A 26,262-nucleotide genomic window follows, 5' to 3' on the forward strand; every position below is an offset into this window, starting at 1 on the left:
GGAGATCCTTCTCATCAAGGAGATCCTTCTCACCAGGGGAGATCCTTCTCATCAGGGAGATCCTTCTCATCAGGGAGATCCTTCTCATCAGGAAGATCCTTCTCATCAGGGGAGATCCTTCTCATCAGGAAGATCCTTCTCACCAGGGGAGATCCTTCTCACCAGGGGAGATCCTTCTCACCAGGGGAGATCCTTCTCATCAGGGAGATCCTTCTCACCAAGGGAGATCCTTCTCACCAGGGGAGATCCTTCTCATCAGGGGAGATCCTTCTCACCAGGAGAGATCCTTCTCATCAGGGGAGATCCTTCTCATCAGGGAGATCCTTCTCACCAGGGGAGATCCTTCTCACCAGGGGAGATCCTTCTCACCAGGGGAGATCCTTCTCACCAGGGGAGATCCTTCTCACCAGGGGAGATCCTTCTCATCAGGGAGATCCTTCTCACCAGGGGAGATCCTTCTCATCAGGGAGATCCTTCTCATCAGGGGAGATCCTTCTCATCAGGGGAGATCCTTCTCATCAGGGAGATCCTTCTCACCAGGGGAGATCCTTCTCACCAGGGGAGATCCTTCTCACCAGGGGAGATCCTTCTCACCAGGGAAGATCCTTCTCATCAGGGAGATCCTTCTCACCAGGGGAGATCCTTCTCATCAGGGAGATCCTTCTCAGCAGGGATCGCTGGCCCCGTGAGCCGCACGTGCTGCAACTCGGCGGTGCCACCCTGGAACCCGGCGGCCAACGTGGTCGGTGTTGATTTCCCCATCTCCCTCTCGCCCTTACTCCCCCGTTGTGTCCCAGCCCTGAACCCACGCCACCACTTCTCTCGGTGGGAGGTTGTTTTTTTCCTCGTGTTTCACTTTTTTTTGCTGATTTGCGACTGTACCGTCGTTAAATTATTGTGATTTGGGAAACAATGTTACGTGTGTGGACCAATCAGTTTCAAGGACAATGCATATATTATCAGTGTTTTTTGTTTGCATTCTTACCACACGCATTGTGGTTAATGCAGACACGATTCCTTGTAAAAGGTTTCAGTTTGGTGTTTTTACATCTTAACACCTGTTTTGTTGCCAGAAAAAAGTGGAAAACCCTATTGTCATTTTACGTGTGATAATACATTTGATTTACAATCAATGATTGAGTTATGATTGGTAAATCTAGCCACACATTGGTCGCATGCCCTCGATGCCAGCTGATCGAGGACACACAGCTTCACTCTCCAAGCCAGAGTGTGCGCAGATACCAAACATTCACTGTCACGTGTCACACGTTACACACATCTCATCATCTCCCTACAATCGTGAACTCATCCGAGACGGGGCCCCGGCCCTCACCAGGAATAATCTGGACAGTCTGATCCACATCCCCGTGCACCGCGTGGCTTCGTCTCCGTTTCCCGGTGTGAAATAAAAAAACAGCATTCATTGCCAAGGCCCAAAGACCAACCCCAATCACCGCCGTTTGTTCGTTTTGCTCACAAAGTTCACAAGGTTCAGAGCCCGTACTCCAAAATACAGACAACACCTATCAATGATTGTTGGAAAATGTATTAAAATAGTTGTGTTCAATCTTTTGATCTGGGTGGGTGTGTTTTTAAATCAATGAGCTAATTTAACGTGCCATTCTCGTTAGAACCTTGCCGTTGTAGTGATGGTGTTGTTAAAAACAGTTCATGTTTTACTACCCTCATGAATAACTGCCGTACAATTGAAAAAAAAATACAGTTTTAACGGCACCAATGGTGTCCCTGACATAGATAAATGACTGATAAAAATGGTCAAAGGTTGTTCACATGACAGAGGTGGCGTAACATGCAAAATGTTACGCCACCTCGAGCGGACACGCACGTGCCTCTTCTGCCGACGTCGTCTCCTCTCGAGCGGGGGTTGTTTCAAGTCTGTACACGTCGTCAGTAAGCCGTGTGGATGCGCACAATGGTAGGCGCAAAACGTATGGGGTGTGTGGGTTGAATGAGAGATTGTACGGCTGGTGTTTGTTCACCCCTGGACGTATACGCAGGCGTGGTGCCTGCATGCCGGCGTTTCCTCGCTTTGGGGGCGAGGTTAGCGGATCACTCACGTCTGTAGAACTTACACACCTGGATGGCATAATGGATTCTCTTTGCAAATCATCTTCTTGCACAGAAACCCTCCTTAAAACGCCATAGGCCAAACATCCCAGTGCAAGATCTTCCCGAGTTTCGAGACTCGGTTAAACATGTATGAATAAATAAATCACATCCTGAATAAATACAGCGGGGAGTTTGAGCGTTAATGTAGTCATTGTCGTGTGGTAGCTGAATAAACTCACAAGGGCCACTCACAGTTGGATGTGCCGCTTGTAAATGTAGGCAATTAAGGGTGTAGTATTTGTTCTGTTCTTGTTTACACATGCCGGACGTGATTCATTTATTGGGATTTTTTTCAACGATTACTTTTCTAAGATCTGTAATGCGTGTGACGACGCACATCACCAATGTTGCCGACGGTTGCGCGATAATTCGTGGAGCGAACTGCGGAAACGATGACGGCATAACGACCATCTAGCAGCCAATCGCTCTGGATATGTCTTGCAAGTCACTAATCTAATCGGTAGCACGTTTAATATTGCACATTTTCACCTTGCCACACGAAAGAAGACGAAGGAAATTTCACAGCGAATACCATTTTATTTATTACTTAAATTTGTTTCTTAAATAACTTGTCAGAGAATGAACTATTATTTAAAACATTACAAGAGCAAAGTGAATCACGATATGACAATGCTGTGACAAGCGGATGACACAATCGTCGTGGATCTTGCATCGTACAAACCATCGCAATATCGCAACCACCCGAGCCTCCTGTTGAATCTGGTGATGGTCCCACGTCACAATGGTGCATGGATGTGCCTCACGTGGACCAATGGTAGCGTCTATTGCAGAGCATCGCAGTTGGATTGAGGCCATCCTGGTTAACGCTGCAGGTGCATTAAACGTCAACATTATCACACTCAAGAGTGGGTGATAGAGGTTCATTGGGTTAGATCGCGTAAATATGAATGTGACACAGCCAATCAGTAAACAGAACGTGCCAATTCATTACTCGTACAGCACGCCGGTGTGTTGGAGAGTAAACCCACAACATTTACAATTCGAGTTCGACGTTTTGCCATTAATCATAACGAGCATCATCAGGCAATAGCCAGATTTGCGGAGAAGTTTATGAGTTACTTCCGCAATGTACAGTATTTTAATAATTTGAATTGCTTGGTCAGTTTCAACGCTTGTGCTATTCGATTTGATTTTGGCATTCAGTGCCCTGTTGATTTGTGCATCATTATAATCGTTCAATTGCAGCGCTTCTTTAACATGTTTAATTTCACTTCTCAAACTATCACAATCTGACATTTTCTTAGAGAGCGTCTTGATGAGAGAGAATTTCTGTGCAGGTGATGGTGTGACTGCATCCAGATAGGCGTCAGTGTGCGTTTTCTTTCGTAAACGCTGCGTGTGTTATTTTACCGTTTCGGCCGCGCCCGAGCAGAATATCCAAAAAAGGGAGAATTCTGTCAACTTCCACTTCCATGGTGAACTGGGCGGACGAGTTTTGCGAGTTGAGATGCTGTATAAATTCGTTAAGTGTATCTTTGCCGTGTGGTCAGACCATCAAGAGTTGATGTTAAGTCATTCAAAAAGAGTGGGCCATTGTGTGCGGGCGTGCGTCACGATCCCAATTTGACAAATACCGGTACCTACTCTAATCAGCCAGGAATGTCTGTCCTTAACACTCGTGACGTCACTCCACATCGACTAGCCCCCCTCATTAATAATTATTAGCAGGTGACGTCACTCCACATCGACTAGCCCCCCTCATTAATAATCATGAGCAGGTGACGTCACTCCACATCGAACAGCCCCCCTCATCACGATCAGGTGACGTCCTCCAAATGGACACCCCTCCATCCATTAATAATAATTAGCGGGTGACGTCACTCCACATGGGGGGGGGGGCGAGGCGCCTCCTCCCCCCTCCTCCGCGTCAACTCACAACCCTCACCACAAAGGCAGAACCCTGACGTCACGTGGTCTCCGTCACGCTGTTGAGACATCGAAGTAAAAAGGACGTCGTGATGAACAAGGGATTTTAACCTTTACATGCAATAGGTCTGTGTCACCGCGCCCCTTACAAACTGCACACGCATTGATGCAATGAATATATCACGTCGCGCTCTGCTTTTCGCTTGCAAGTTTCAGATGTATTGCAATACACCCGTCCTTGGAGGTGCAACAGTTGTAGAGGTTTGCCCTGCACGTCGCTTACTCGTCCAACACCTGGCAGGACCCTCCTGATAAAGTCTCGAGACTCAGTGAGGCTTCTCTGGGTAAACACGTGCAAAAACAGTGACACAATACAATCATTAACGTCTCTGCGGAGAATATAGCAGCACTATTTATCATTTTGTATGATAGAGTCTTGCTTCGAGTGTGGACCCATATCTCAGAGCGAAGGCCCTTGCCTATCAACATCTGACAGGTCACTGGCATTAGTCCAAGCGAGGCTGACTTCAGCTGATGAGTGGCCGCATGTTGAAACCGGTCGGGAGTTGTTTTGAAACTAACGCTCCTAAAGCAATCATGACGCTTTCAGAAGGCCGCGTGGCCGATGTGATGTGTAGAAACGTGTAAAACGACGCTACATGTTTTATATTTATTTAACGTGGATGGACAGGTCGGGGAAGGAGGTGCAATATCACACCTCCGATTAGCACGGTTGGCTATGTAGGGTACGAAAGAAGTTCAACATACAGTAGTACATAATGCAATATTCATTCTCACGACAATGTCATCTGTTATGATGCTATTGCTGCTCCAACATGGACTTTGACCCTTGTAAAACCCTCACCCCCCCTGACCAACCCCATTGACCCCCCCCCCCCCACCACAACCTCCCCACCGACCTCCCACCCACCACGACCTCCCTGCTGCTCCCCCCCCCACCACCTTCCACTCCACCGACCCCCCCCCAACCAGAGGAGCCCCTCCCCGCACGTCGGGCGGAAGGGGGTGGGGCCTAGATATAAATGGGCGTGGCCTGAAGGGAAAGGCGCGGGAGCTCGAGAGAGGCTCACGTGGCCTGTTGAGTGACGTGTTGCAGGTGAAGAGCGCGCGGTCAAACACGTGCAGCAGCAGCAACAGCAGCAGGCAGCAGCAGGCAGCAGCAGCAGGTAGCAGCAGGTAGCAGCAGGCAGCAGCAGGCAGCAGCAGGCAGCAACAGCAGCAGGCAGCAGCAGCAGGCGGCAGCAGCAGGCGGCAGCAGCAGCAGCAGGCAGCAGCAGCAGGTAGCAGCAGCAGAAGCAGGCAGCAGAAGCAGGCAGCAGCAGAAGCAGCAGGCAGCAGCAGCAGCAGGCAGCAGCAGCAGCAGGTAGCAGCAGGCAGCATTGTTTCAGTGCCGCAGGTGCGGCCGCAGACCAACTCGTAGCTCCGCCTGCCCGCTCCCTTCTCGTGCAACCAGCCCACGTGGTGCCACTGTGGACGTGTCGTGCTCGTCGTACCCTACGACGGGGCTGACAGAGAGTTGGTAGAGTCCACGCTCCACACACGCCCAACCACCCCCCACTCGGCTCCACCCCCCCACTCGCCCCCCCCCCACTCGGCTCCACCCCCCCACTCGGCTCCACCCCCCCCCCCCCACTTGGCCCCCCCCCCCACTCGGCACCACCCCCCACTCGGCTCCACCCCCCCCCCCACTCGGCTCCACCCCCCCCCACTCGGCTCCACCCCCCCCCCACTCGGCTCCACCCCCCCCCCCACTCGGCCCCCCCCCCACTCGGCGCCACCCCCCACTCGGCTCCACCCCCCCCCCCCACTCGGCTCCACCCCCCCCCCCCCACTCGGCGCCTCACCCCACTCGGCTCCACCCCCCCCCCCACTCGGCGCCACCCCCGCGCCACCCCCCACTCGGCTCCACCCCCCCCCCCACTCGGCTCCACCCCCCCCCCCCACTCGGCTCCACCCCCCACTCGGCGCCACCCCCCACTCGGCTCCACCCCCCCCCCCACTCGGCCCCCCCCCCACTCGGCGCCACCCCCCACTCGGCTCCACCCCCCCCCCACTCGGCTCCACCCCCCCCCCACTCGGCGCCACCCCCCACTCGGTTCCACCCCCCCCCCCCCACTCGGCTCCACCCCCCCCCCCCCCACTCGGCGCCACCCCCCACTCGGCGCCACCCCCCCTCGGCTCCACCCCCCCCCCACTCGGCTCCACCCCCCCCCACTCGGCCCCCCCCCCCACTCGGCCCCCCCCCCCACTCGCGCCACCCCCCACTCGGCGCCACCCCCCCACTCGCTCCACCCCCCCCCCCCCACTCGGCTCCACCCCCCCCCCCACTCGGCCCCCCCCCCCACTCGGCCCCCCCCCACTCGGCGCCACCCCCCACTCGGCGCCACCCCCCCACTCGGCTCCACCCCCCCCCCACTCGGCTCCACCCCCCCCCCCACTCGCCCCCCCCCCCCACTCGGCCCCCCCCCACTCGGCCCCCCCCCCCCACTCGGCACCACCCCCCACTCGGCTCCACCACCCCCCCCCCACTCGGCTCCACCCCCCCCCCACTCGGCTCCACCCCCCCCCCCCACTCGGCCCCCCCCCCCACTCGCGCCACCCCCCACTCTGCTCCACCCCCCCCCCCACTCGGCTCCACCCCCCCCCACTCGGCGCCACCCCCCACTCGGTTCCACCCCCCCCCCACTCGGCTCCACCCCCCCCCCACTCGGCGCCACCCCCCACTCGGCGCCACCCCCCACTCGGCTCCACCCCCCCCCCCCACTCGGCGCTGCTCGAATGGTCTCGTCCGCCGGGAAGGCGGCTTCTGTTACTCGCTCCGCGTGTGCCCGGGACCTCCTCCTCCCCCCCAGCCTCCTCCTCCTCCTCCCCCCCGGCCTCTCGGCGTCTCTCGCGCGGCGTCCCGCCACCTTCGCCGTGAACCCCTCGGCGGGGAGAGCGAGAGGGGAGGGGGAGACACAGAGAGAGACACACAGAGAGACACACAGAGAGAGAGAGACACAGAGAGAGAGAGAGCAAGGTACGCGCTGGGGGGGGGGGGTGACGCCTTGCGATACCGCGGTCGCCCTGAGTTTCCAGTATCGATTCCTGATTGCTCGATTCGGTTCAAATCGATCTCCCTCGCCCGCTGCGATGCGAGTTTACTACTCACACGTCCATCGCCACGTTAAACACGCGGCGGCGGCGGCGGCGGCGAGGGCTGAGCGAAGTTGCAGGCGCAAGTGGCGTCGCGATGACGCGAGATTCGGGACGTGTCGATTCGGAATCGCGAGTAATGTGCGCGTTGGAATCGATGTTTAAACCGCGTCAGTAATCGATACAACTCCTGTGTTTGTGTGCACAATGTAACGACTGTCGCGATATTCGTTTATTATTAGATAGATATTCTTATATATTAGTTTCCCATGAACTTTTGCACATCTTTATTTCGCATTTTTATTTCATTTGCTTTGTGCTTTGCCGTACACCCACTACCGATACAACTCCGTGCTTTAAAGTTACTAAACTGCAGTTAGGTAATCAAATCACCACACTGCAGGTCACATCAACACTCACTCACCCACTCACCACACTGCAAGGCTCACCATCAAACACTCACTCACCCCTCACCACACTGTCAGGTCACATCACACTCACCATCACCCACTCACCCCACACTTGCAGGTGCACATCAACACCTCACTCACCTCCACTCACCACACTGCAGGTCACATCAAACTCACCTCACCCACTCACCAACTGCCACCTCACACATCACTCACCACCTCACCACACTGCAGGTCACATCAACACTTCACGCACCCACTCAACCACACTTCAGGTCACAATCAACACTCACTCACCCACTTCCACCACAATGCAGGTCACATCACACTCAACTCACCCACTCACCACACTGCAGGTCACATCAACACTCACTCACCCACTCACACAACACTGCAGTCACATCAACACTCACTCACCCACTCACCACACTGCAGGTCACATCACATCACTCACCCACTCACCACCACTGTCACATCAACACTCACTCACCCACTCACCACACTGCAGGTCACATCAAACACTCACTCACCCACTCACCACACTGCAAGGTCACATCAACACTCACTCACCCACTCACCACACTGCAGGTCACATCAACACTCACTCACCCACTCACCACACTGCAGGTCACATCAACACTCACTCACCCACTCACCACACTGCAGGTCACATCAACACTCACTCACCCACTCACCACACTGCAGGTCACATCAACACTCACTCACCCACTCACCACACTGCAGGTCACATCACACTCACTCACCCACTCACCACACTGCAGGTCACATCAACACTCACTCACCCACTCACCACACTGCAGGTCACATCAACACTCACTCACCCACTCACCACACTGCAGGTCACATCAACACTCACTCACCCACTCACCACACTGCAAGTCACATCAACACTCACTCACCCACTCACCACACTGCAGCTCACATCAACACTCACTCACCCACTCACCACACTGCAGGTCACATCAACACTCACTCACCCACTCACCACACTGCAGGTCACATCAACACTCACTCACCCACTCACCACACTGCAGGTCACATCAACACTCACTCACCCCACTCACCACACTGCAGGTCACATCAACACTCACTCACCCACTCACCACACTGCAGGTCACATCAACACTCACTCACCCACTCACCACACTGCAGGTCACATCAACACTCACTCCACCCCACTCAACCACACTGCAGGTCACATCAACACTCACTCACCCACTCACCACACTGCAGTCACATCCACACTCACTCACCACTCACCACACTGAAGGTCACATCAACACTCACTCACCCACCACCACACTGCAGGTCACATTCAACACTCACTCACCCACTCACCACACTGCAGGTCACATCAACACTCACTCACCCACTCACCACACTGCAGGTCACATCAACACTCACTCACCCACTCACCACACTGCAGGTCACATCAACACTCACTCACCCACTCACCACACTGCAGGTCACATCAACACTCACTCACCCACTCACCACACTGCAAGTCACATCAACACTCACTCACCCACTCACCACACTGCAGGTCACATCAACACTCACTCACCCACTCACCACACTGCAGGTCACATCAACACTCCATCACCCACTCACCACAACTGCAGTGTCACACTTCAAACACTCACTCACCCACTCACCACACTGCAGGTCACATCAACACGTCACTCACCCACATCACCACACTGCAGGTTCCACGAGTCAACACTCACTCACCCCACTCACCACACTGCAGTCACATCAACACTCACTCACCCACTCACCACACTGCATGTCACATCAACACTCACTCACCCCACTCACCACACTGCAGGTCACATCAACACTCACTCACCCACTCACCACACTGCCAGGTCACATCAACACTCACTCACCCACTCACCACACTGCAGGTCACATCAACACTCACTCACCCACTCACCACACTGCAGGTCACATCAACACTCACTCACCCACTCACCACACTGCAAGTCACAACAACTCACTCACCCACTCACCACACTGCAGGTCTCAACAACACACCCACTCACCACACTGCAGGTCACATCAACACTCACTCACCCACATCACCACACTGCAGGTCACACAACACTCCACTACCCACTCACCACCTGCAGCTCACAACAAACTCACCCACGTCACCACACTGCAGTCACAACAACACACTCACCCACTCACCACACTGCAGGTCACATCAACACACTCACCCACTCACCACACTGCAGGTCACAGCAACACTCACTCACCCACTCACCACACTGCAAGTCACAACAACACACTCACCCACTCTCCACACTGCAGGTCACATCAACACTCACCCACTCACCACACTGCAAGTCACAACAACACACTCACCCACTCTCCACACTGCAGGTCACATCAACACACTCACCCACTCACCACACTGCAAGTCACAACAACACACTCACCCACTCTCCACACTGCAGGTCACAACAACAGACTCACCCACTCACCACACTGCAGGTCACATCAACACTCACTACTCACCCACTCACCACACTGCAGGTATCAACAACACTCACTCACCCACTCACCACACTACAAGTCACAACAACACTCACCCACTCACCACACTGCAGCTCACAACAGCAACCCACCCACTCACTCACCACACTGCAGCTCACAACTAAACACCCACTCACCACACTGCAGGTCACATCAACACTCACTCACCCACTCACCACACTGCAGGTCTCAACAACACACTCACTCACTCACCACACTGCAGGTCACAACAACACACTCACCCACTCACCACACTGCAGGTCACAACAACACTCACCCACTCACCACACTGCAAGTCACAACAACACACTCACCCACTCACCACACTGCAGGTCACAACAACACTCACCCACTCACCACACTGCAGGTCTCAACAACACACTCACCCACTCACCACACTGCAAGTCACAACAACACACTCACCCACTCACCACACTGCAAGTCACAACAACACTCACCCACTCACCACACTGCAGGTCACAACAACACTCACCCACTCACCACACTGCAGGTCTCAACAACACACTCACCCACTCACCACACTGCAGGTCACAACAACACTCACCCACTCACCACACTGCAAGTCACAACAACACACCCACTCACCACACTGCAAGTCACAACAACACACTCACCCACTCACCACACTGCAGGTCACAACAACACACTCACCCACTCACCACACTGCAGGTCACAACAACACACTCACCCACTCACCACACTGCAGGTCTCAACAACACACTCACCCACTCACCACACTGCAAGTCACAACAACACACTCACCCACTCACCACACTGCAGGTCACAACAACACTCACCCACTCACCACACTGCAAGTCACAACAACACTCACCCACTCACCACACTGCAAGTCACAACAACACACTCACCCACTCACCACACTGCAGGTCACAACAACACGACTCACCCACTCACAACACTGCAGGTCACATCAACACACTCATCCACTCACTCACCACACACTCACCCACCCACCACACCGCAGGTCACACCAACACACTCACCCACTCACCACACTGCAAGTCACAACAACACACTCACCCACTCACCACACTGCAGGTCACATCAACACACTCACCCACTCACCACACTGCAGGTCTCAACAACACACTCACTCACTCACCACACTGTAGGTCACATCAACACACTCACCCACTCACCACACTGCAGGTCACATCAACACACTCATCCACTCACCACACTGCAGGTCACAACAACTCACTCACCCACTCACCACACTGCAGGTCACATCAACACACTCAGCCACTCACCACACTGCAGGTCACACCAACTCACTCATCCACTCACCACACTGCAGGTCACAACAACACACTCACCCACTCACCACACTGCAGGTCTCAACAACACTCTCACCCACTCACCACACTGCAGGTCACAACAACTCACTCACCCACTCACCACACTGCAGGTCACATCAACACACTCACCCACTCACCACACTGCAGGTCACACCAACTCACTCATCCACTCACCACACTGCAGGTCACAACAACACACTCACCCACTCACCACACTGCAGGTCTCAACAACACTCACCCACTCACCACACTGCAGGTCTCAACAACACTCACCCACTCACCACACTGCAGGTCTCAACAACACTCACCCACTCACCACACTGCAGGTCACAACAACACTCACCCACTCACCACACTGCAGGTCACAACAACACACTCACCCACTCACCACACTGCAGGTCACAACAACACACTCACCCACTCACCACACTGCAGGTCTCAACAACACTCACCCACTCACCACACTGCAGGTCACAACAACACACTCACCCACTCACCACACTGCAGGTCACAACAACACACTCACCCACTCACCACACTGCAGGTCACAACAACAACACTCACCCACCGCCGTTCTCTCCCAGCTCCTTGATAACCTTGCTCCGCTCAAGACACGATCTTCACAACTCTCATCTTTTACTACTGTATTTTGATAAGGGTGCTGTTTGTTGCTTGCCGATTAACCTTCTGGGCCTGAGCTCAGCAGCTGTGTAAAACACACACACACGAGCCGGACAGAATTGTTCAAATGATTGCAACTTCACGATCTGTAACGTTGACAATGCTGCCAGTGGCACGCGACTTCAATAATGACGACATGGGTCAATCAGGAGGGTGTTGAGAACGACGATAACGCTCCAGACGAAGGCGGTGTGTGCCACAGCAATCGCCAAATAACGGCACGATACAATGTGGACCGATACAATTATCGGTGGATCTTATATTGTCAAATGTATATATTTATCGTGGAGCAGAGCGCGTGGAGCGGCACTCTAAACTCCAACAGATTGTTGTGTTTGACGAGGTACGATCCACTGGTCTGTGTAGCCCCTTGTTTTAGAAGCGACCTGGCTTTCACAAATGATTGCTCAACGAAGTGGCTTATCATCGTGTAGAAATGTATAGCAGCCAAATGCTTTTAACACACGAGTCTAAATGTGGAGGGGGGGGGGGGAAACCAAGCAACCGGAGAAAAATCCATGCGACCACGGGGAGAGAGAGAGACACGCAAACTCCAAATATACAGCAGCAGCAGCAGGCGTCGGGGTTGGGATCGAACCCACGACCTCCCGTATAGCAGGCAATGGAGTTAACATCTCGCCAGCGCACTGCTTGTGTATGTATCCTGAATGGCACGTACATGTGAGTGCATGACACAAGCTGCGTACAAGGCTGTAACACAAACCCTCGCACACAGTTCCACGAGGTGCGTATTGCCAGCAATGTCACGGGGCAGCAACACGGGCAAGTGCAAAGCGAATGGAACTCTGGAGCTGTGGAAGTGCACAATGAGCTGCTGCTGCTGCTGCTGCCCGGTGCTTCCCGCTGCTGCTCACTGCTGCTGCCAAATGCCCAGCTCTGCCCAGCGCTTCCGGGATTATTAGAATGGTAATTCACGTTCCCCGCTCCTATAATCTTCAATTTCTTTGGCAGATCGAATTTGTACAGCCAAAAACTCGTAATATCCGCGCTTTAAAATCTTGCGCCCCTGCTGTGACGATGCGGGACCTGCCGCTTGTTGTCTGAAGACTCCACAGTCACTGCCCTATACAGCTGAAACACTCCGTGTTACCTAGCAAAGCACTTGCGTTATCGCCATATTCTGGGTTTAATTAGAATAGCACAAAAGTGTCTGTGAACCTGAACAATTGACTCATGCCAGTCCCCACCCTTGACGATCAGTGCTGATTGTCGGAGTAACCCACCTGCGGGATTAGTGCTGGGCGCTCTCCTTCGACACACTCTCTGGTGAAGCCCTCTCTTCGTGGCCAGCAGACATCGACATTGGAATCTTGCTGCAGCTGCTGCTGCTGCAGCTGTTGCTGCTGGTGCTGCTGCTGCTGGTGCTGCTGCAGCTGCTGCTGCTGCTGCTGGTGCTCCTGCTGCTGCTGCTGGTGCTGCTGCTGCAGCTGCTGCTGCTGCTGGGGGCATTATTCTGCTGCTGGCATTGTGCACTCGAATAGTAATAGAGTACTCACTCATGCTTTGACTTTTTGGTACATTTTAACAGGGTTTGTTTGTTTGTTTTGAAGGCAAAAATAAAGAGCGTTGATTTAGTTTGGTTCAAGAAAGTCGTCATCTGTGCACATAGAAGTGTTCAGAGGCAACACATTTAGGACCATGTCAGCTGTGTTAAGATGTTAAAACACCAAACAGAAACCTTTATCAAGGAATCAGTCTGCATTAACCACATATACTGGTGGTGAACATGCAATCATAAAACATGCTCTGGTAGTATATGCATTGTCCTTGAAACTGATTGGTCCACACCAGAGACGGCTTTCTTTAGAGCCTCGTCTCAAACAGCGTTAGACCAGAGGATGCCAAAAGGCGAACAGTACAAAGACAACGCCACTGTTAGGACATTGAGAGCTCGGGGTGAGCATCTACATCATGAGGCCTCCTTTGCCGTAACCAAAATATAAGAATAGGTTTTGCCAGAAAGGGTAAAACCTATTCTTATATTTTGATACTGGCAATGGGGGTTCCATGATGAAATTTGAGACCTTTTGCCACTCCGTAAAAATACCGTTGCAATCAATCCAGGTTGAGACTTTTGTTAGTGAATGTGGCATAAGACAAAATGGAAAGAACCTTTATGAAATAAAACAAAGATCCCCGACATAGCCTTTAACAGACTGTTGGGGCAAGTGCTGTTAGCGAGTTGCACCTATGGAAGCCAGCACGGCACACGAGGAGGTGGGTGGCCAACACCACGCCCGGCCACCTTTGGCCCCCCAGTGCTGATGCTTTACACACCGCAAAAAGGTTGAGTCGACGTAGGGGAGGCCAGGGACTTGGGTTGCCGAATTCGAAGCGCAGTGTGTTAACCACTCTGCCACCACTCCGCATCAAATAGGAGTCCATTGCATGGCATTGCTAATGCAGCTGAGCACCCCGCTCCCGATAAGAGTGGCAATGGGGCTTCATGTTCTCCTTATCTCTGCCATCACTTCTCACCAACGCGAGGCAGCCTAGGATCTGACATCCTGACCCCAGCCCCCACCACGAGTCGTGGTTTGTAGATTGTGGCACTGGGCGATGCGCGCAGGTATCGTGGTCCCATCCTACGATCTCACTCTGGGCAACTCCTGGTGGAATTGTGATCCTTCCGTAGCGATTCACGCGTTCAAATCTACACGCACGAGTGGAGCATCTGTGCATATGTGTGCGTGTATACGTGGGTGTATATAGGTGCTCGCTAACGGCACTTGCCCAACAGGTAGCTAAAGGCTATATGTAGGATCTTTGTACGTGTATTTGTATATAAATATATTTAATCGAGTGGGGAGTGGTAGTGCAGTGGTTAGTGCACTGTGCCAAAAACCTGGCGACATGTTCCAGTCCTGCTCATGACCAATAACAGTGGCAGTTATATATACCGATCATGGGACTTCCCTAGGTCTACTCAGCCTTAAATTAGTACCTGGTGCGGTGTGTTTACATCAACACCGGGGTGATGATGCCAGCTGGATGTGGTGTTGGCCACCAAACCCCTTCATATGTGCTCACTAACAGCACTTTCCCAACAGTGTGTAAAGGCTATACATGGGGTCTTTGTCTTTATAGTGTACATGAATAAGGGAGTGTGTGTGTGTATAGATGTGAGTGAGTATCCAGTTATATGATAGTCCCAGCAGACTTGGTGTTAGTCCTGGTGGTCCTGTTGATAATTCCTGTGGTCCAGGTGAAGTCCTGGTGGTTTCGACGGTCTGAGTCGTATTTGACCCAGTGGCCTCGTGGTATTAAACCAGAGGTCCCGGTGGCGGACCTGGTGGTTCCAGTGCTCCAAATGTTAGTTTTAAGTGGCATTGGTATGCCCTGCATTCGTTCTGTTCTGGTTGTCCAACGAGTGGCCTCGGGATGGCCACGGGGCCTTGTTTGGAGCTCTTGTTGGGCTTAGAAGCCGGCTGCCCTGTGTATGTGCGAGGTCATACACCCATTTGTTCCACGTATTGTATAGCATAAGCCTCGACTAGGCCATCCGGGCCCATGGTGCCTGGAGTCAGGCCACTTCTTCTGCACACGAGGCATCGGCAATACCGGCAGTTGCAGTTGTCTCGACCAGACACGCCTTTGAAATGTTCGCTTTGCAGAATCATCGGCCATGTTTCCTAAGTAATCCCATGAGGCCAGCCATTCCCCACGGGCCCTCCCAAGACTCCACGATTCGGATCCCGTTTTGAATAATGCTCGATTACGAGAATTGTGATCATAGACTAGTAATTGTGATGACCACCCAACTCAATATAGGTTCATAACGCCTTGTGGATTATATTGATTGATGCTGAGGCGTCGTGTGTGCTTGACAAACATGCTCGTTGCACAGCCTTCAAATATTAACAGACGTTCATTCAAATCGAAGACATCCCCCTCTAATGTCTATTGGATGGTAAAGTACTGCTGTGTTGTTCGACCTCACCCAAACCTCGGAACAGCAACTGTCGGCAAATTCCCTATGCGGTTGAGTGTAGCTGTAGCTTCCCAATATACGCGTCTGTCAGGAAGTCTAATGGAAGAGATGTGCAGATGGTTAGAGATGAGCCTGATAAGGCATGGAGCGCACCACAGTGCAGGACAGTTTTATAGCGTTTCTTTCCTGTGAGAAAAAATACATCAGGAAGCTCTGATCCCATAATAGATAACCTTTATTTATTTTGGTCTGGGATATCTTACATCAGAGATGGTCAGTGGTGATAGGATAGCAAAACGGATCTATGAATGTTTCGGATGGTGGACACGATTTGTAGTTCACTGTTCTCTCTCCGTAGCAGTGGCTGACCAATGTTAACTGTGCCTGGGAATTGAACTTAGGTGGCAATGTTCATAGCGCAATGAGCTAACCACTACGCCACACTTTACTCCACCACACTTTACTCCACCACGTGGTGTTCAGCAATGCATCTCTTGCAGCAACATCAGCTGTACAGAATCGAGCACTTCATATCGTAACATCTCAAGATGGCTTTTGATCATTGCCATTTCATTGGCAGCTGCAGAACTTTGCTTTTGGGAAACAACAGAAGCCTTTACAAGGCGTACTTTTTGCGATAAATTGGTCATTTAGTCTCCTCTTTTCTACACAATGATTGGACCATTTATGGGTGTCTGAGACCTGACAAGTATTTAGTTCTGACAGGCAATTGACATTTATGGATGTGGCAAATCAAATAACCGGAATGGTGAAAAATCAATATCACCGGTAATAGCCGTTCAGAGGCTGAGCTGCTCTGCTGCAAATAGAAGCAGCTTGATTTCTGTGATGAATTACAGCAATAAATTATAGCAATCTGGCGCAGGGATTGCCACTGTGATTGTCCCAACACATCTGCCGCAGAGATGCAGAGGTGTGAGTTGGGACCAGGCAGTTGGGCTGCGATGCACGAAGCAGCTTCCACTCAACTTGCAAAGCCGAGGGTGCTCCACTGGGCATTCCCGATGCTTTCACTGAACCTGTTTGGAAGGTTCGTGCTCGCCAACTGTGACCGTATCGCTACGGTCGACTTGGTAAACGGAGAAAGTGCGTCTTTGCCCGCGTGTAGCCATGCCTGCGTGTCGCGCAATGGCAGCAGGCAGCGTGCAACGTGAAGGTGGATTTGCATTAACCGTTGGGGATCGATGCGCACGCCTTCACATCGGCGTTCCTTTGTGCACGGGGAACGCTGCGCCGGGGGTTCGAGCGTCACGGCCGAGTTGGCGCGACGTCGTCCCCTTGTGAAATGTTGCGCTTCGCTCAACTGCGGCCCACGTGGCCACCCCCGGGGAGGTGCTTGAGAGGATACCGACATCTGTGCTGCGGTCACGGGGTGTACCCACAACGCGGCGATGTGCTGCTTGTAGCTCTCTACGTTGTTAAAGACATTTACACGTACAAGGCATCGTTGTGTATTAGCATCTTTAAAATGACTAATGTCACGGCGGACTGATTCATTGTCATAGCTTATTATTTTATTTGGTGGTCATGTGATAGGTTGCTAGTGGGTGTGGGGGGAAATTGATCAAAGACAAGTTCAGCCTTTCCTGCCTCTGAGTACGTGAATAAAGGCACCAGCTATCGCATATCCAACATTTGACGACATTCCAAAATACTTGTGGTCTCCTCGAGAACGGGGGGCCTGAGACCATCGACGCCGATGAGCACGGTTGGCTACGCACGGTGCGGGAGAAGTTCAACGTGCGTGCGTGCAGCAAGCCACTCGGTGCGATTGCGATTGCTGAAGCTCGCTTTTTTCAAACGCAGGACCCCGCTTGTTGCTGGCTCTGAGCTCTGATGCAAGCCGGGACATTCGTTTCGTTCCCCGCAGTGCTGTTGTAAGCGGCATTGTGGATCCGCTCATCCGTACCGAACACCGCACGCTCGATAAATGCCACGCAGAGCTGCGAATAGCTCAGGTGCAGTTTGTGCATGTTCAATTTCCTGTGCCCCTGTAGCCTGCTATCCGCTGTGCTGTACGGCTTTAATATCAAAACAGAGTCCTTTTTGTGAATTAAAGACGTTAAAGTCTTCCTATTTGGCAACTCTCTGTGTGGGGTGTGGATGTTCTCCGCCTGTTCTGCACGGGTTCCCTGCGGGCTCTCCGATTTCCTCCCGGAGCTAAATACGCACGATGACTTTCGTGTTGGCCAAACATCCCAAATGAGTAGGACGCTCTGACAAAAGAGTCTCTTTTTAGACTTGGTATGGCTTTCCTGGATAAACAAGCGGAATAAATAATAGTAAAATTAATAAACAATTATTATCCTCCCCTGCGTCGATAAAATGAGTACCGCTTTGGCCGCAATGGTTCTACGGGAGGGGGGGGGGGCCCTAGGCCCCGTCACAGCATCACGGAGGAGACGACAGCTTGGGTTGTTAGCAGGGACGCACTTTGACTTGGGAAGCACTGAAGGTTGAACATACAAACATTTACGAGGCTCCCGGAGCACTCTGTTTTGTTAAAACCTTACTGATTGTTTTCTTTTGCCATTGCAGAGTTGCTCGAGTGGGCTTTATCCAGCCCTGATGTGAGCAGGAATCACGAATGCTCTCAAGCACAGAGGTGGACTGAGCCCTGTGATGAAGGCAGCAGTAGGTGGGCACGGTTGTGAACCCGCAGGCTTTAGTATAGTCCACATGTTACTCTTATTTGGGTTACTTAGTGCTATCACATACAGACGTGCTCTTCCGTGCAATGGTTTAATCCCCGAATGCTTGATGTCATTTTAAATATACCGTGAGAGTGACTTCAGAAGAAAGTCATAAAAGTTGAAAGCAGCTGCTTGTTCAAACACACGTTGGGCAACACTCGTAAACCATTGGCAACCCTGAGCCAGCAGTGGGGATTCCACGTTGCTACGGTGGACGTCAGTCGTGCTATAGGACAAACCACTATTGACCGTCCACAAAGTGTGACTCATGTTATTGATCGTGGAAGGATAAAAGACTTCCAACCGAGACGTGCACTCTTTAACTCTCACGTCGCCGCGTCCGGCGCTGCTCCTCCCACAGCGCCACTGGCCAGAGAAGCCTGACACCCCTGGCCACCCCTGGCCACCCGTGGCCACGCAGTGGATGAGAGAGCCGCTTTTCCGTGATGCCGTGAAGAGATGTAACATTCCTCCATCACTTTATTGTTCCTTCGTTTTTGTGCAGTTGAGAAGCGATCGTAATGTTTACAACAGATCGTGCAGTTGATTGCAAAATAATTGAATCAAGCTGTAAATAATAGTTTGAGGATTCCTTTGTAAGCGATGATGCCAGACGTTGCAAGGGCCGTGGGTTACCCTCGTGTGTTTGCTGTCCAGAGTCCGTCAGCTGTGACAGCATCGAGCATCTTTGGGGGACAAGCACGAGGAAGTCGGAATAAAATCCAGGAAGTCCAATAATAACAAGTGGCCAGTTAAACGCTTGTAAACGTGCCACTTTCATTTGTTTGCCTGTGTAGGGTGGTGGAGGGTCGTCGTATACAAACCTGGCCAGCTCATTATGTGGTCTAACCCAAAAAAAAATCGGTCGTAAATCATCATGATGATGTTCACTGAACAAAACCTGCGTGTTTATTTAAACGGCATTTGCTCGTGCGATATTTGAATGGACAGCGCACGGCGTTCCTGCTGGTGGCTGGCACAGCGCTCCCCTGAGTCGGTGAACCCATGGCACCGGGGTCTGTCCCGTGATCTCCTCCACTCAGCGAGCCTTCCAACACTTCACGTGGCCTCGAAGTGCACCCGGCCTGGCACAGGCATTGGCGCCGTGCTCCCGCCACGGTTGCTGAGTGGCAAATGCCGGCCGCTGTCTTCCTGTGTATTTCCGAGTTGTGCCGTGGCGCCTTCGGTTCCCGTTTGGGTGACGGGCGCGCGTCGAAAGTGCTGGGTGCCGTATTGGAAGGGACGGTGATTCGCACTCTGATTTGGTTTCCAGTGACTCTGCGTGCTGCTCAGACAATCGTCTCCAATTACAAGCCAGCCACTCCACCCTGCTATGGACTGGCGAGACGCCATCCATAGGGTACGTTTTGTGGTGCGAACTTGAATGTACGTGGAGGAAAAAAGATCACCTTTGTTCATTCGTGTAGTCAATATGGTTGTAGTAAAATTAATTTATGATATGACTTTCATTCACGGAATACTTCACTCGCTGACGTTCGTGCAAGTTTTAGCGCTTTTGTCAGTCCACTGCTGGATGTAGGCTGCCCATGGCGTACGCATCGGGGGAGTTATTTAGCCAAGCTCCATCGCGCTGGTCAGTGCAGGCTGACATGGACGTGGGGTGGGGGGCATAGAAGTACAGTACGACAGTGGGTTTTAAGCGACTGCCCTGACAATCCACAAAGCAGGCTTCTGTCACATGGCCTCCAAGCTAAATAAAGGCGTGTGGCTGCGCTGAAGCACAAACATCCTGAGAGTCACTGACAACTCAAATTGCCTCTCTGCTCCAAGCACAAATGCAGAGGTCTTCACCTCCGCTGGTGGCTCTGAGCCAGTCGCGGAAATCCCACGATCCCGTAGGACAGCGCAATAGTATTTGGACTCAATATCAAGACTGATACGAAATCACACGTACAGTATCGATGCGTGCGATAGAATAGCGTGGTAAAAAAACATTACGTGACGTATTGTAACTGTACGCAATTTGAAAATGCCTCTCGTAATAATGATGATGTAATCAGCTGCGAAGGCCGTGTCCATGATGGGTGTAGTTTCACCATGCTTCTCCACGACACTCATTGGTGGAGGGAGGGGAGCATCGTCCCGGAGCGGTGCGGATGTCCCTTGCCGCTCACGTTAAGCCGTGGCTCGAACTCGGGCCGCTGGCTAACCACCACTGCGCTCCACTTGGCAACACCTGTGCTGTACCAAAATGTCCAATATCGCCCCAAGTAAATGTGTTTTCAATTTTTGTCTTGGGGAGAATCACGGAACCGACCGTTCCCATCGCCAGCAGACATGCATTCCTGAGGCGTGCCGTTCGGACAGAGCTATTTCCCCTGGTTGGGGGCGGATTGTGTCGAAGATTGCGTACACGATTGTGTAAACGATTGTGTACACATGTCCGTGGGATAGCGAGCGCTCCAGACCTCCGATCTGAATGATCAACAAAGAGTTGGGGGGGGGGGGGCGGTTGTTTTGGAGCAACGCCACTGTGAGTCTGACAGCTCCTGGGAGCGACCTGGGAGCGAGAGGGGCCCGTGGGAGTCGGCGCGCCGACGCAGGAGCGACTCGTGGAGCCCGTGCGCTCCCGGGAAGCCGCCCAACGTCCACGTCGCGACGGGGGGAGGTGTTGCGCTTGATTGACAATGGAAACATATTCACGTGGAAAATCTCTTGAGATGGGACCGTCTCATACATAGAAAATGGGTATTTACACATATACTGTACATGCAAACATTTAGACTCTAAAACTCAGACAGAATGAATTTATAGAATGGATAAAGAGACAGATCCCCTTCATAGTCTTAACAGACTGTCGGGGCAAGTGCTGTTAGCGAGCACCTATGAAGGCTGGCACGGCACACGAGGGGGTGGGTGGCCAACACCACGCCCGGCCGCTTTTGTCCCCTAGTGGCGATGTTTACACACCGCACCAGGTATGCATTTGAGGCTGAGTCGACCTAAGGGAAGCCCGACCGCTTCAGATAATCGTCACTGGTGTTGGCCATGAGCGGGAATCAAACCCGGGCCACCAGGTTCGTCCCGCAGCGCGCTAACCGCTACACCACCGCTCCCCACAAAGGCTGCCATCTTCCACTCGCCATTCCCTTGGCCCTTGCCGTAGGCATGTGGAATACACCACTGGCTGGAGGCCATCACCACAGGAGGTGCCCTCTGCTTGTGTAAGCGTGGAGCTGCTTTGGCCTACGTTAAATAATATTAAAATAATGGAATGCCAATGGTTGGCCATTAAATCTGCCACGTGCCAGGGACCCGCGGGGCGCTGGTGACACCCGGATCCGAGTCTCGAGAAGCGAGAACGCGTCAATAACCCCCCCCCCGCCAGCGAGTCCCCCTGGGCCAGGCCACGTTCACCCCCCGCCGTCACCGCACGGGACGCAGGCCGTGCCACTGAGACCATCGGCACTGGGGGGGGGGGGGGGGGATTGAGTCCACACGGCGAATAGTGAGTGGGTCAACCCGGGATTGTCATAAACGTCACGAACCGGAGCCAGGACATTCCACTTTTCTCTGCTGGGCAGATGACTCCCACATGCAAAAACATTTGTTGTGGAATTGGCCAAACGTTTGGAGCAAGGACCTTGTTGACGAGCGGCTTCTGAGGCTTCCCTTGATAACTAACTGCTTTGCGAATGCGATCTTCAGGGTTTGCCTATTGCTAGTCTTGTTCATCAATCTGCTCGCACGCCACGACACGCCACGACACACTGCGGTTTGTGTTACGCAAGCAGCGGGCCCTCGATTACGCTCGCCCCAAATCGATGTTGCCCGAAAGGACCACCACCTACATGGCGACTTGAAACTGGAACCATATGTGGCCCGACGCGTCTCCCAGCTTCGGGGAGGCTGTGTCAGATATCCCCGAGGCAACACATGCACCAATAACCTGCACTTAATTTACTCGGGGATCAAATTTTAATTTGTACGCAGCGGTTCCACGCCAGAGGATTGTGGTCCCTCGGGGACCGGTAGAATGAACAGCATGGGTTGCACAAAAGTGCATTCCATAAATGAGAGCGTTGACGTTTGAGCGACGGCTATTTGTTTGACGGTGCGTGAACATCGGGGCTCCGCGCAGTGGCTGCGTGTCATTCACAACGAGCGCAGGGCTAACGCCGTGCGTTGAACAGCGCTCCTTTTGCAAACGCAAATAACCCCGAGCGTGTTGCAGCTTTCCGTGCCAGCACGTGACGTGCGGCCCGCTCCGCTGCTGCTGCGCCCGTTAGCGAATGGAATGAGAAACGTCCACGCGACGTCGCGCGGCTTTTGAGGCAAATGTCGCCTCTTCGAGCTGCTCCCGCTCGCCAGCCACGGCTCAGAAACGTCGGCGACTGCGCCGCTCGTGCTGGGAGCGCGAGAGGCCGGCTGCCTGCAGCGTGTCGGAGACACCTCGCGGGCTGCGTGCCCATGGGCATCGCCGTGGCGGCGGCGGCGGCACGCAGGCGTCCGTGTCGTCGCTGGAAGGTGGTAAAAAAGGGGCTTGTGGACCAGGCGGAGCTGGCGTGGTGCCCTGTCCAACATAATACAGCAGGACAAAGACAACAGTTTTGCCTTCCTATTATCTGTCGTGTAACCCTTGTTAGGAGTTGTTGTTCGTGAAAGAGTCAACAGTGAAAGTCATTTCCCGTGGCTACAGTGAGCGGTGCGGTGATGCTCATCTCCTGTTTGCAGCGCTGCAGAGGCAGTCGTTGGAATTTCCCATTCCTATGGCAGGGACGACCACTCTTGACGGACACGTGGTTCCTGATTTCTTCGACTCCGAGGAATGACGACGACGATGGGCCGAGTCAAACTGCCCAACCAGGATATTGAACTCGCAACCTTCCGCTTGCGAACCGCTCGTTCAACCGCTAAGCCATCTGGCGGCCTCGGTAACCACTGACCCCCTCCTCGGTCACGTGCCGTGTCCACCACTGGCCCCTCGGTCACGTGCCGTGTCCACCACTGGCCCCTCGGTCACGTGCCGTGTCCACCACTGACCCCTCAGTCCACCACTGGCTCCGAAGCAGAGAGGGCGACGAGCCCGTGCTCTCGTGGCGTCGTCCACGTGGAGCTGTCCGTGCCGCTGTGTTGCACGCCGGCTGTTGCTGCCATTGTAATGATTCACCAGCCGCCAGTCAATGAATTACCAGGATTCAGGGTCACGCTTTGACTCGAGAAGGGATCATCGGTGTTTGTCGTGCCATTGCGCACGCAGAACCTCGTGGCCGCTCAGTGGTCCCGTCGTACACAAATCACATTCGCAACATATACGAATCGGACGTAATCGAGTTTTACAGCCGGTGACGCATTGCGCGCAACATTCAAAGTTGAAACTATTTGAATAATAATCGACTCACGATGCCTCGCTCCGTGCCGCGTGAACTATCTTGCGCACGTGATGGCCAAACCAATCTAATCTTCTCCTGTCCGTGGAACATCAAGATGATAGGAATCCTATCTGTCACGACTCCTTTTACGGGCGGTATTACGTCGCGGTATTCAACGTGAATTGCATCCGCGGGGCTCGGTTTTGCGCGGCCTTTTCTGCACGCAGCTGGCTCAGACCAGAGGCCGCACGTTGAGGCCTGCTGCGGCGAGGATCGCTTTACACGACGTCGCAGTCGCCCAGCACCCTAGAAAACATGAACGCGGCGCACCATCTGTGCACTGTGCCCCAGTGAGGAGGCCGCACAGAGCTGACGTAATTTGTGCGGTCTCCGCACTTATGCAATCGTGGCCGAGTGTTCTGGTGACCATGAAAGATAAGCTCTCGTCATGACCCCTCGTGTCCCTCGTCTGCTGCGTGTAAACACACCGATTTGACTGCTCTCTCCCTCTCTGAAGGAGATCGATGTTCAGTAAACCAGGAGACTTGATGGCGGTAATTGTGATTATTTCGTGTTGAGAATGATGAGAAATGTGGCCTTCAAAGACCCAAGATGCAGCCCCAAGTTTCCCTTGTGGCTGTGTATGGCAGATTGCACGGTCTTGCATCAAGTTCAAGTTGAACCAGGTGATAACTCAAGAGACCAGGATAAAGGAGTCTCATTTGCAAGAGTGACTTGGGTCACCGACATAACGAAAATACGAATTGTGAACCAGCTGGACTGAACTCATCTCCGAGTTGCAAAATAGATCAACAGACGTGTCTCCTTCATACAGCTGCCTCTCCACATAATATACTCAGCCAGTGGTCTCTGAGTAGAAGTGCCTGGGCAGTGTCATATCAACGCGGAGGCCCATTCCCATGGCCACAAGGAGCCAGGATCAACTGGCCCAGTTCCGGCCCAGAAACAGCACCGACGCCGGCAGGTGGTCCCATGGCCAGCGACCCTCCGGGGCCTCCCCTCTCGTACATCTCCCCATCAGCTCTCCTCCGCATCCTCTCACACATGGGGGTGGAGGTAAGGGAAGCAATCGTTTTGTTTTCAACAAACTTACATTTGGACACGAGTCAGGGTTTTTTTTACTGTTTTGACCAAAAAAACATTTTTGTATTTTTCCACAAACAACGCAAACATAGCGCAGGGAAGTGGAAAACACACACGGGGCGCTGGGACACGCGTGTCACACACGGGGCGCTGGGACACGCGTGTCCCACACGGGGCCCTGGGGCACGCGTGTCACACACGGGGCGCTGGGGCACGCGTGTCACACACGGGGCCCTGGGACACGCGTGTCACACACGGGGCCCTGGGGCACGCGTGTCCCACACGGGGCGCTGGGGCACGCGTGTCACACACGGGGCCCTGGGACACGCGTGTCACACACGGGGCCCTGGGACACGCGTGTCACACACGGGGCCCTGGGACACGCGTGTCACACACGGGGCCCTGGGGCACGCGTGTCCCACACGGGGCGCTGGGACACGCGTGTCACACACGGGGCCCTGGGGCACGCGTGTCACACACGGGGCCCTGGGGCACGCGTGTCACACACGGGGCCCTGGGGCACGCGTGTCTCACACGGGGCCCTGGGGCACGCGTGTCACACACGGGGCCCTGGGGCACGCGTGTCACACACGGGGCCCTGGGACACGCGTGTCACACACGGGGCCCTGGGACACGCGTGTCACACACGGGGCCCTGGGGCACGCGTGTCACACACGGGGCCCTGGGACACGCGTGTCACACACGGGGCCCTGGGACACGCGTGTCACACACGGGGCCCTGGGGCACGCGTGTCTCACACGGGGCCCTGGGACACGCGTGTCACACACGGGGCCCTGGGACACGCGTGTCTCACACGGGGCCCTGGGGCACGCGTGTCTCACACGGGGCGCTGGGACACGCGTGTCTCACACGGGGCCCTGGGACACGCGTGTCACACACGGGGCCCTGGGGCACGCGTGTCACACACGGGGCCCTGGGACACGCGTGTCTCACACGGGGCGCTGGGACACGCGTGTCTCATATCCGCGACAG

General features: G+C 53.8%; 1 protein-coding gene across 7 annotated transcripts in view; it reads left to right on the forward strand.

Moving 5' to 3' along the window:
• The first annotated feature begins 6,838 nt into the window (after positions 1–6,838).
• Positions 6,839–26,262, forward strand: part of XPA (XPA, DNA damage recognition and repair factor) — a 37,672-nt gene continuing 18,248 nt past the window's right edge. For 4 of the 7 annotated variants that reach the window (XR_009755295.1, XM_061553936.1, XM_061553939.1 and 1 more), the window contains exon 1: positions 6,839–7,057. Coding sequence is in view for 2 of the 7 variants with exons in the window: in XM_061553938.1 (XP_061409922.1) it covers positions 20,166–20,192 (27 nt within the window). In the remaining 5 variants the exon portion in view is untranslated. Of the gene's footprint in view, positions 7,058–18,677; positions 18,778–19,850; positions 20,193–26,262 lie in introns of those variants that run through there. The other 3 variants (XM_061553937.1, XM_061553942.1, XM_061553938.1) reach the window with 3 other exon arrangements.

This window comes from Lethenteron reissneri, chromosome 18 (assembly GCF_015708825.2).
Source record: "Lethenteron reissneri isolate LAM-NWPU_2019-01 chromosome 18, ASM1570882v1, whole genome shotgun sequence".
Lineage (NCBI taxonomy): Eukaryota > Metazoa > Chordata > Hyperoartia > Petromyzontiformes > Petromyzontidae > Lethenteron > Lethenteron reissneri.